The 12,052-nt window shown below is 38.0% G+C and overlaps 1 protein-coding gene across 6 annotated transcripts in view; it reads right to left on the bottom strand.

Moving 5' to 3' along the window:
• Myo9a (myosin IXA) overlaps nt 1-12,052 on the bottom strand; it is a 178,756-nt gene that overhangs the window by 95,145 nt on the left and 71,559 nt on the right. For all 6 annotated transcript variants that reach the window (XM_027414855.2, XM_027414857.2, XM_027414860.2 and 3 more), the window contains 2 exons: nt 9,535-9,676; nt 6,490-6,685 (listed from right to left, as the gene is read on the bottom strand). In XM_027414855.2, coding sequence (XP_027270656.1) covers nt 6,490-6,685; nt 9,535-9,676 — 338 coding nt within the window. The remainder of the gene's footprint in view (nt 1-6,489; nt 6,686-9,534; nt 9,677-12,052) is intronic.

The raw sequence follows: 12,052 nt of genomic DNA, 5'->3' as shown, positions 1-12,052 counted from the left end.
GTTCTGTTTTTAATCCAAGATTAGGCTGACCTCAAAGCCACAGCAATCCTACTATCTTTTGCCTCTTGGGGCTACATGACATTATGTACTAGTACATATTACCAATTGAGATGCCAAATTTACAAAGGTACAGATAGAGAGCACTGATTGTTTTAAAGAGAACAGAAAAGTATCTATCTAAGGTTAACCAGATTAAAGTTCTTTTTGCTTCTCTATATAAGGCCAATGGATAGAATTCTTCAAAACCCATTATAGTGACAAAAAAAAATTAAGCTTATGATCCAAGCAAGCTCCACTGTACTGTTCAAACATGAGGCCAGATCTTGGAGCCTAAGATTTTATTATGCCAGGTCCCAAGCTTTAGCACTCATCCTGTCTTATGCTGCCCTAGAGCTCTCAAATGATCCTGCCTCACCTTCTTAAGCAGAGGACTATCATTGTGTTCTACCACATCTGGCTCTTAGGTCCAGGTTTATTAAGTATTCCGCTTATGTCTACATTCATGTAATTCTGAGCCAGGATATAGAAAGTTATTTTATCTCCTTTCCAATCAATACTACCCTTGACTCCAACACTACAAGAGACAATCAGTCTGATCTTTCCGTGTGTATTACTTTTCCTGTTCCTAAACCAAATGAAACAGTATTTCTAATTTTTTGCTCAGTATTTTTTGTAATTTATCAACTATGAGAATCACCAGTTTATTCCTTCCTATTGCTAAGTAATGTCACAAGGCAAGAATATGTCATGATCTGGTTATGTTCTTCCATTGATGAATATGAGGGAGTTACTAGTAAATGAACAATAAACATTCATTTTGTGTGTTTGCATATAACAGCTTCACTGAAATATAATAATTCATATCACATAATTCACTATTCAAAATACAAGTCAGTTTTTCCTACAACTAACAAAGCCATACACCATCACCATAATCAATTTTAAAGTATGTTGATCATACCAAAAAGATACCCTATAAACAGAACAGGGATTCACTATGTAGTGTAGTTTGCTCCAAACTTACTATGTAGCTGAGGCTGACCTTAAATTCCTACCTCTCTCAGTGTCGAGACTACAGGTGTTCACTACCGGATGTTACACTCTTATAACCTCAACTCTCTCTTAGACACACATCATTCCCAGACAATCATTAATCAAAATTCTACTTCTATGAATTTGACTATTGACAATTCTTATGAAGAGAATCATATAAGATATATCCTTTTGTGCCTCTTTTCAGAGAAGATACTACTTTTGTGGAGGAAGAGGCTGAGAAAAGATTTCTCTATGTAACAGCCTTGCTGTCCTGGAACTTACTCTATAGATCAGACTAGCCTTGAACTCACAGAGATACACCTGCCTCTGCCTCCCAAGTGCTGAGATTAAAGGAACATACCACCATGCCCAGCTACTTTGGTTTTGTTGTTGTTGTTTGGTTTTTTTTTTTTTTTAAATGTGGCACATTTACCAGTACTTCATTACTTTTATGAGTAACATTCCACTGTATGAATATGACAAATTAAAAATTACTAATATAATTTCTAAGTTATAAGCTGGAATTCAATCTTCTATTCCTTCAGGAGTCAATATTTCTTTTTTGTGCTTTTTTACCAACATTTCCATTTCAACTAGTTTCTAATTTGTTGCTTTTAGCCATAGACATAATCTTATTTGCACTTTTATATGTTCAACAGACCTGTCCCTGTTAGTAATTTGAGTCCTGTGGCCATTCTAGTGCCAGTTTGCTTATTTTTGCTAATTTTTTCTGGTTGTGCTTGACTTTTTCATTCTGTAGTCATTTATTTCCAATCTAATCTATGATGTCCTGCTTATCCTGTGTTTATCCTTTTATCTAAGCCTCCTTAGAATCAGTAGAACACTGGGTTATTGTCTTGAAATCTTATTTTATAATACAGATGCTTTAAAGCTATAAACTCCCCCCCCCTTTTTTTTTTGTTTGTTTGAGACAGGGTTTCTCTGTGTAACAACTCTGGCTGTCCTGGAACTCACTCTGTAGATCAAGCTGGCCTCAAACTCACAGAGATCTGACTACCTATGCCTCCCAAGTGCTGGGATTAGAGCCATGTGCCACCACCACCCAGCATAAACCATTCTACAAGCAATTCTATGAATTGTGATATACTGTTTGGTTTTTCTCCTAGGAGTAAAACACCTATATCAAGACCCTCTGTAACCAATATGCAATAATTTTCAGATGAAACTTCTATAGTCCTCTGGCCCATAAACAAAGAGTGACAGAACAAAAACTAACCAAGGAAGGACTAGTATGGACTGTGTCCATTTTTTTCTTATCTCCAGCTCAAAAAGTATCTTCTACCTGTTCTTATCATTTCCTTCATAAGCTACTTGTTATGTGGATGGATGTTATTTGCTTTCTAGATAGTAAGACATTTTTAGTCCTCTTTTAATTCATTACTGCCCTCCTTTGTATCAAACACATTGTTTTTAATTATTTAGTTATCAGCTGACATGCAAATTACAATTAACATAGCAATTTATAGTGCTCTGGTATAAACTAAAAAGCAATTTCAATTGCTTAAAAAATGGCCCCTATCTTTTTCTTTATACTGTTACTATCAAACAAATTATATCTTTTAAACAGTATGACCATCAACATAGAATTATAATTATTACTTAAAGCAGCTGTCTCTCAAATCAGAGTGCTGGAAAAATTATGTTTATTCCATCTTTTGTAGTAATAGTGTTCTTCATTTCTTCATTAATGTTTCTATTATCCTTTTAAGGTGTGTGTGTGTGTGTGTGTGTGTGTGTGTGTGTGTGTGTGTGTGTGTGTGTGTGTTCCTGTGTGAATGTGTACATGTGAATGTAATTCTCTCAGAGGCCAGAAGACAGTGTCTGATCCCCCTAGAGCTAGAATTGCCAGTGGTTGTGAGCCACGTAACATGGATGCTGGGATTGAACTCAGGTCCTCTGGGAAAGCAGCAAGTGCTCTTAACTGCTAAGCCACATCTCTAGGCCATTACTATTATCTTAACCATTTCAACCACAAAAATTCCCTTTCATATTTCCTTTGGGGTTGTGATGGTTTTAATAGGAATGGCCCCCATAGCGGGTGTGGCCTTGTTAGACAAAGTGGAGGGAGGGGCACATTTTGTGATTTCAATGCTCAAGCCAGGCCCAGTGTTTCTCTCCTCCTGCTGCCTGCCCATCCAGATGTAGAACTTGGTACCATGTCAGTCTGCTTGCTGCTATACTTCTGGCCATGACAATAATGAACTAAATCTCTGAAACTGTAACCCAACACCAAATAAATGTTTTCCTTTATAAGAGGTGCTGTACACTCTGGAGAGCGGGCCCTCACCTGGGCAAAACAGTAGAGCTGTGCGGGCAAACCAGCTCTGGCTCTGAGGGTGTGAAAGCAGAACTGGCCCAGATCCTTGCTGCCTGCTGCAGAGGGTGAACTAGCCAAGGCAATGCTGGAGAGCTCACTCTAGTGGTGTCAATGAGGGAAAACTGGCAGGCTGATCAACCTAGGCCCAGAACCAGGGCTATGAGTTAGCCCACCCCAACATCCACCTCCTCTATGAACTACTAGAGCATGTGAAGTGCCTGGACCTACAGATCCAAAGATGCAAGACACAGGCAACAACAGGATATCCAAGAGGAGTCCCAGTGAGGGCCCAATATCAAGGGTACAGCAGAAACCAGAGGCTTCAAACCTCATTGCAATGGACACTTACAAGTAAAGGTGTATGGACTAAAGAGTAAACTGTGTGACTCACTGTGTCATACTACAGCTTCCATGCTGAGACTTTTTGGGTTGTTGTTGTTTTGATATGTTAGTTTTTCTTTTAAATCTTACTTTATTTAGGAGGGAAGTTGCAAGGGCAGCATGCAAATATGAAGGGATGGGGAGATGAATGGGACTGGAAGCATGATGTGAAATAAAAAGAGTTGTAATCATGGTATCACTTCACAGCAATAGAACACTGACTAAGACAGTGAGAAATTCTAGAATGATCTCTAGAATGATCATTTTGCTTTTGTCATTGAGTTCTGTTTTGCTTTTGAGACAGGATCTATCTAAATAGCTCTGGAACTTACTGTATAGAATAAGCTGGCCTAGAACCTGGAAGAGATCCACCTGCTTCTGCCTCCTGAGTGCTGAGATAAAAGGCATGCACCACCATGCCTGGCTATCTCTCGGAATACCTTAACCACTATCATTCTGAAGGATATTTTGTGGGAGGTAGAATTATTCATATCTTTTTTCCTTCCACATTCTAAATATGTAATATTCTACTGCCTTCTACTCCAGTGAGGTCTGATGAGAAATCATCTGTTAATCTTAGTCTAGGTCATTTATACATGACAAATCACTTTCCTACTACCACTTGCTTTTCATATTGTCTCTTTTATTTTACATTTTTAATTACATTTATTCATGGGGTGGGGAATGCACACTTGCCAAGGCCTGTGGAGGTCAGAGGGCAACTTGCCGGAGTGGTCCTTTCCTTCCTGTGGGTATCAGAGAAGGAACTCTGTCATCAGGCTTGGTAGCAATCTGTTAAGTCTGTTAAGCCATCTGGACTGCCTATCTCCAGATAGTTTAATTATGATGTACCTATGTTTGGATCTCTTTGAATCCATCTTCTTCTTCATTACCTAGCATCTGTGGATTAATCGATTATAAAAAAAATGTATAGCCATGATTTCTTTAAACACTGTTTATGACTCTCTTTTCTTCTGGATAACCAGATGTTTATATGCTTAATGTTACCCAATAGTTCTATTTAGCTTTGTTGATTTTTATTTCATCCCAATTTCTTCCTGTTTTTCAACTAAAAAAAAATGTCCTTAAATCTTCTTTAAAAAAAAAAAAAAAATCACCTCTTAAAATCACTTAGAGGAGGCAGGGTGGTAGTGGTGCACATTTTTAATCCCAGCATTCAGGAGGCAGAGACAGGCAGGTCCTGTGAGTTTGAGGCTAGCCTGGTCTACAGAGCAAGTTTTAGGACAGGCTCCAAAGATACAGAGAAACGATGTCTCAAAAAAAAAAAAAAAAAATCACTTAGAGGAAAAGCAGACTTGAAGTGGTTCTTTTATTTCTCCAATAAATTTTAATTATCATATTTACAAAAAGTAGATCACGCCTATAATCGAAAAATAAGAATTGAAGTTTAAAAGCTGACTTTGAAGATTTATTTCAAGGACATACAATTCAGTTTGGGAACCACAGAAGAACAAGGGAGCACTCTCACAATTCCAATGAAAGGCATGTCCCAACTACATAGAGTTTAGAAAATTCTAACTATACAGCAACGGTCTAAGATTACTGCTAGAACAAATATTATAGCATATTCCAAAGGACCACAAGTGCCTATGAAATTGCCCTCAAACAAAATATGTAGTGTAATGTTCTATGGCTTAAAGAAGTACCCAGAAACAAAAATCTAAATTTCAAACTAAAAATTCAATGAGACAAGATTAACAGAAAAAAATGAGCAGAATATTGATCCTTTAATAGAAAAGAAAAAGTGGTCTAGTTATAAAACTAGTTATAAGGTGACCCTAGGGCATAAGACTGTACCATATTACACTGACTGACTCCAATATTTTTGTTTCCTACTTTGATTTTTCATATTAACTTATTTCACTTGTAGAAAAAAAATACAGATGAACAAAATGGAGAAAACATTAAAATTAAATTATGAGTCATGATTATCATCTTGTCTTTTTGTCTTACTATCACATGCCTTATACTCATCGTGGGGATTTGAAAGAGAGTGACCCCCCCCCCCCCCCCCCGCCATAGGATTATATATTTGAATGCTTGGTATGCATTTGGTGGAATTACTTGAAAAGAATTAGGAGATGTAGGCTTGTTGGGAGTATGGCCTTAGAGGAGCTGTCACTGGGGCTGAGCTTTTAAGGTTTGAAAAATCCTTGCCAGGCCCAGTCTCATTCTTTCTGCCTGCAACTTTCATATCTCATATAAGGTCTGAGATACTGCTCCAGCACCATGCATGCCTGAACTATAATGGTTATGGGCTAACCCTCTAAAACTGTAAACAAGCCCCCAACTAAATGCTCCTGTGTTGAGCTGGGAAGTGGTGGTGCATGCCTTTAATCCCAGCACTCAGGAGGCAGAGGCACCAGGATCTCTGTGAGCCCAAGACCGCCTGGTCTACAAGGGCTAGTTCCAGGACAGGCTCCAAAGCTACAGAGAAACCCAGTTTTGAAAAACAAAACATTCTCCCATGTTTATAACTAGCCTTGGTCATGGTGTTTCATCACACAACAGGAACCCTAACTAAGACATTCATTACTCCTATCAATATCTATTAATGAAAATATAGCAGTACCTGCCTACGTATATACAGAAATATGCATTTAAACACTCAAAGGTGTATGTGATTTATCAACTATGAGACACGATTCCATAGTATGGGAAGAAAACAAAACAAAAGGTATTATCATGGCAGAATACTAGCAAGGATGGCTTACCACTTTTTCTCTGAATATGTCTTTTCCCAGCTTCCCTGAAAGCAACCACAGCTCTGAAAAAAGCTCGGAGAACTGACCATCGGAATACAGCTACAGGATCAATTCCTGTCATCCCAGAGACAAAGGCATTCCTGCTACTTCTCAGAAGAGCCACAATGTCTGGACGCATATGATCTGTATTTTTTTCCCGAAAATCCTATGTGAAAAAAGTACCAATGATATTTGTAAAAAAGACTATTAAAACCAGGAAGATAACAGGTGAAAGGTTTGAATGGTGTGCAAACAGAAATTATAGAATTGAATTCTATTTTGGGTAGCTATATGGACCAGATATCTTATAAAAAGTGCCAGCCAATTCTAAAACTACTGAATTATGTAATAAATACAGAGTAAACACAATAATTTTATTGTGGATTATTAGACAGCCAATTTGAAAGGGTTTTAGATAAAATGGTAAAACAGAAAACTAAAAATAGAAAGCCTTGAGAAAACTAGGCAAAAAGAGCACCTCACTTGTTCTCTTTGGTAATAGGGACAGGTTAGAAGAAAAGCAGTAGCCTGGCAGTGGTGGCGCACTCCCAGTACTTGGGAGGTAGAGGCATGAAGATCTCTGAGTTCAAAGCCAGCCTGTTCCACAGATTGAGTTCCAGGTCATCCACAGAGTTACACAGAGAAATCCAATTTCAAAAAAAAAAAAAGAAAAAAAGGCAGTAAATCCAGGGGCAGAAAAGATGGGGAAAGGTGAGAGTGGTGGGAAAATAGGCAAACAACATACTTAAGGTATAGCTTAGTTTTATTTTGTTTCATTCAATGATAAAAGGATCAGAAATGTAATGATAGCATCCAGTTGGTGTTTTATAAACATCTGTGGCAGCACAGAGAATGAACAGAAGAATGAAGTACCTTTGTTATTTTTGAAACCTTAGTTTATATGTTTCTATTATTAACTATTTTTTAAGGCTTATTTATTTATTATGTACAGTGTTCTGCCTGCATGTCTGCCTGCAGGCCAGAAGAGGGCACCAAATTGCATTATGAGATGGTTGTGAGCCACCATGTAGTTACTGGGAATTGAACTCAGGACCTCTGGAAGAGCAGCCAGTGCTCTTAACCACTGAACCATCTCTCCAGCCCCCATTATCAACTATTTTTATAATACATTTTGTTTATATTATTATGTGCAATGGAACAAACATTAGACTTTGTTGATTTCTTTTGTTTCAATTTTGGTGGGGTTTGTTTTGTTTTGAAACAGGGTATCACAATATAACTCTGGGTGATCCTAGAACTTATTATGTAGAGCAGGCAAGTTGAACTCACAGAGATCCTACCACCTTTGCCTCCGAAAGGCTGGAGTTAAAGGTATATGCCACCACTCTCAGAAAATTTACTGACTTCTTCATGGTTCTTCTTACTGTGTTGATTTCTGATAATTATCGTGTTCTCATTCTATTGGGTTCAATGTGCTGTTTTCCAAGTTTCTTGAGATGGATTTGGATATAATTACTTTCCAACTTTTCATCCTAATTTCTTGTCAAGCATTTGTCATAAATGATTTAACTGGGTCTCACAAACTTTACTATACTGCATATTTCTAACTATTCAGTTGAAAAAAAGATCTTAAAATGGCAAGTAAATTTAGTTGTGATTTTCTAGATTGATTCATTAACTAATTATAAGAGTTCTGCTTTATGTTTAAATACCCAGTAACCTTTGACATGCAATTGGAACAGTTATTTTAAAAGTACTACTCAATATTTCTATTTGACATTTTGTGTGTGTGCCCTGTGGAACAACAGTGGATCTGTCTACACCTACTTTTATTTTGTATTGGCTTCTGGGGTACTAGGAATTAAACTTAAAACATCACACATGCTAGAAAAGCACTCTACCATAGCTACATTTTCATCTCTACAGCTACTTTTGGCCTCTTTCCACTTCCTATAGTTTGAACCAAAATCACTGGGTATAAACAAGTTTTGGCTAACATTTTATCAAATGAACACTTTTATCATTGTAAATTACCCCTTTTTATCTCCAGTAGTATCTCTAGTTTTGTCTAATTTCTTCAATGAGTATATACTTACACTTTTTAAATTGACTTTTAGTTTCAATCAACTCGATAACATACATCACAGAAACAGGTGTATATAATATATGATAAATGTTCCTAGTCTGGGGCATTTGAATACTTGGTTCCCAGTTGGTGGTGCTATTTGGATAGGTTCAAGAGGTGTGGTATTGGTGAAGTATGCCACTGGGGACAGGTTTTGATTTTAATAATTTCAACAACAACAACAAAAAAAAAACTAACCTCCAATAATAAGGTTGTTTTTGAGACAGGGTTTCTCTGTTTAGCTTTGGAGCCTGTCCTGGAATTCACTTTATAGGCCAGGCTAGCCTCGAACTCACAGAGATCTGCCTGCTTCTGCCTCCCAAGTGCTGGGATTAAAGGCATGTACCACCACCACCTGGCAGAAACAGCAATTTGAAAAAGTAATCTTGGGGCTGGAGATGGCTCAGCAGTTAAGAGCACTTGACTGCTCATCCAAAGGTCCTTAGTTCAATTCCCAGCAACAACATGGTGGCTCACAACCATCTGTAATAGGATCAGATTTCTTCTTCTGGTGTGCATAAAGACAGAGTAACTCATATACATAAAGAAAAGTAGATCTTAATTCTACTTCTAGCCTTACAAAATGTCTCTAAAGGCTACTACTGATCCAGAGCCTCCTAAAACTACATGAGAAGGTAGTATACTAGACATAGTAACCATACACCTGGGGGAAAGAATTGGGGCCTACGATCAAGAAATAATGTTTACGGTGGTGGCAGTGGTGGCGGTGGCAGGGGGCAGCAGTGGCAGTGCCACCTTTAATCTCAGTAACCCCAGTACTCAGGAGGGAGAGGCAGGAGGATCCCTGTGTGAAAAAAGAAAAGAAAAAATGTTTACATGCATAAAACTGTCAAGGAATAAAAAAGTTTTATACTTTAAAAAAAACATACCTCTGCTCTAAAACCATATTCAGCAACAAATTTACTGACCTTTACTCCATATTTTACTTTTCCAGCATAATGTTTTATGATAAAAGCAGGTTCCATCACAGCCGGAAATTCAATATAAGAATTCTCTTCATGTTGATGTTTAAACTTGTCTAGTAATGTTTGATTTGTAGCCTGTGGAAAGCTGAATTGGGGGGAGGTAGTAAGTTGTGAGAAAGATGTAGTTATTTATATGCTATAATACTAAAGTACCTTATAATTACAGTGCTGTCTAATATACACTGTACAATTAATGATGAGTTCCACACACCTTATTCAAACAGTGCATCCTAGAAAATTGTCTCCCCAAAATTCGTTTGCCCATGACCAATGTCCAAATACTCAAGAGGTTACTACAGCCCAGGAAAAGTGGGCTCCAACAGTAAAGTTTGCAGCAAAAGCAGTTCTTAGTGCCATCCAGATGATGCTGGTTTTACAAACATGTAAAATGTAAGAGATGTGGATTTGTGAGGGATTCTACCATATTTCAGAGGAAGGATAGGGAGGCCAGGCAGCATCAGAAACTCAGAATATGAGTGAACCCAAGTTGCAATAGAGACTCCAGAAAGTTAGAGATGCCAGAAAGATCTCCAAAGAATGCTACCAGCCTCGAAGAGTTGCCAGGAAAGCTTGAGATTGCAAAACCATAAAGGTGGGGCTATCTAACCCCATCAGAGCTAAGATTATATCATCGTGAAACTTGGGTGACAGATATGGATGTTCAAGATTTAATGTTGCCCCAGTGGGTTTTGGTTTTAGCTTGGGAAGGACCCTCCTTTCTATGCTCCCATCCCTCCCTCATGGACAGGAATGTTGATCCTGTGCCTGTCCTTACGACTCTATGTTTTGTTTTGTTGGTTTTGTTTTCTTTTGGTTTTTCGAGACAGAGCTTCTCTATGGCTTTGGAGGATGTCCTGGCACTTGCTCTGTAGACCAGGCTGGTCTCAAACTCACAGAGATCAGCCTGCCTCTGCCCCCCGAGTGCTGGGATTAAAGGCATGCACCACCACAGGCCCGCATGACTCTATGTTAAATATACACAACTGGCATTTTTAATTTTATAAGAGATCACAGCCAGAAGTTGCCTTCTGGACTTGAACTTTGGAATAAAGCTCAAACTATACAGGGACTCTTGGAGGTAAACTAAGTAATTATGAGCTAGACATAAGTCTCTGGGATCCAGGTGCAAAGAGGTATGATTTGTATATGAAATGTTTCCTGAAGACTTGTATATTTAAAGCTTAGTCCTCAAAGTAACAGTGTTCACATGTAAGAAATGACAGGGTCATAATAATTCACAACTAAACAAACTATTAGAAGGTTCGACCTAACTGAAAGAAGTAACCACCTTCACCCCTTTATCTTTTTTTCTAGGATGTCCTGGAGTAAGCAGCCTCCTTAAGCCCAAAGCAACTGAGGCAAGGAAACAGATTGAAGCTAAGCCTTTTAAATTGGGACCTAAGGTAAATCTTTACTTCTTTTTTTTTATTTTGTTTGTTTGTTTGTTTGTTTTTCAAGACAGGATTTCTCTATAGTTTTGCTGCCTCTCCTGGAACGCTCTCTGTAGACCAGACTGGCCTCAAACTCACAGAGATCTGCCTGCCTCTGTCTCCCAAGTACTAGGATTAAAGGCGAGTACTAGCACCATCCAGCAATCTTTCCTTCTTTTATCTTTCTTTCCTCAAGTATTTTCATCACAGTGATGGAATTGACTAGTTACTAGGAGCTTCAAATAGAAGATCTATGACTGACAAAAAATATTTCAGAAAATAATTTAATGTTAGTTAATGAGTAATGTTGTGACATGGTTATAAAGAGGCCACACATCAATCTTTTTGTTTTGTTTTGTTTTGTTTTGTCTTTCGAAACAGGATTTCTCTGTGTAGTTTTGGAGCCTGTCCTGGAACTCGCTCTGTAGACCAGACTGGCTTTGAACTCACAGAAATCCACCTGCCTCTGCCTCCCGAGTGCTGGGATTAAAGGTGTACAACTAAACATAAATCTTAATGTGTAAAATTACTCAAAATTATAACAAAAATAATAGAATAAGGAGAGAGAATGGCTATTAGCTTCTGATCATGCCAGCTTTTATTACCAGTTCTGTTAGTGTCTTGAAACACGTCAAATAACCTTTCGTAACTAGTTTTCTAGTTCCGCTAAGTATAGCAGTGTTAATAGAACCAAATGCTACAAAGAATTGCATCAGATACAACCTACCACCCTATAATGATTAAACAAATGTTAACATTCTTTGTATGTTCTCTCTCCCCTCCCTCCCTCCCTCTCGATCCCCCCCCACCTCACCCTTGGTTTTTTGAAGACAGGGTTTCTCTGTGTCTCCCTAGTTGAACTCACTCTGTAGACCAGGCTAACCTGGAATTCAGAGATATTCCTATCTATGCTTTGTAAGAGGAGTCTGAAAACAAACTGTTCAGGAGTAAAGTACAGTCTACACAGAAGTGTTTTATTTTTTTTTCCAGGCATATACAGAAGAACCCTTAAGTTTTTATTTGAAACATTA

Source organism: Cricetulus griseus, chromosome 4 (assembly GCF_003668045.3).
Source record: "Cricetulus griseus strain 17A/GY chromosome 4, alternate assembly CriGri-PICRH-1.0, whole genome shotgun sequence".
In the NCBI taxonomy this organism is placed as follows: Eukaryota; Metazoa; Chordata; class Mammalia; order Rodentia; family Cricetidae; genus Cricetulus; species Cricetulus griseus.
The sequence above is the reverse complement of the archived record's forward strand: the minus strand, read 5'-3'. Positions and strand labels throughout refer to the sequence as shown.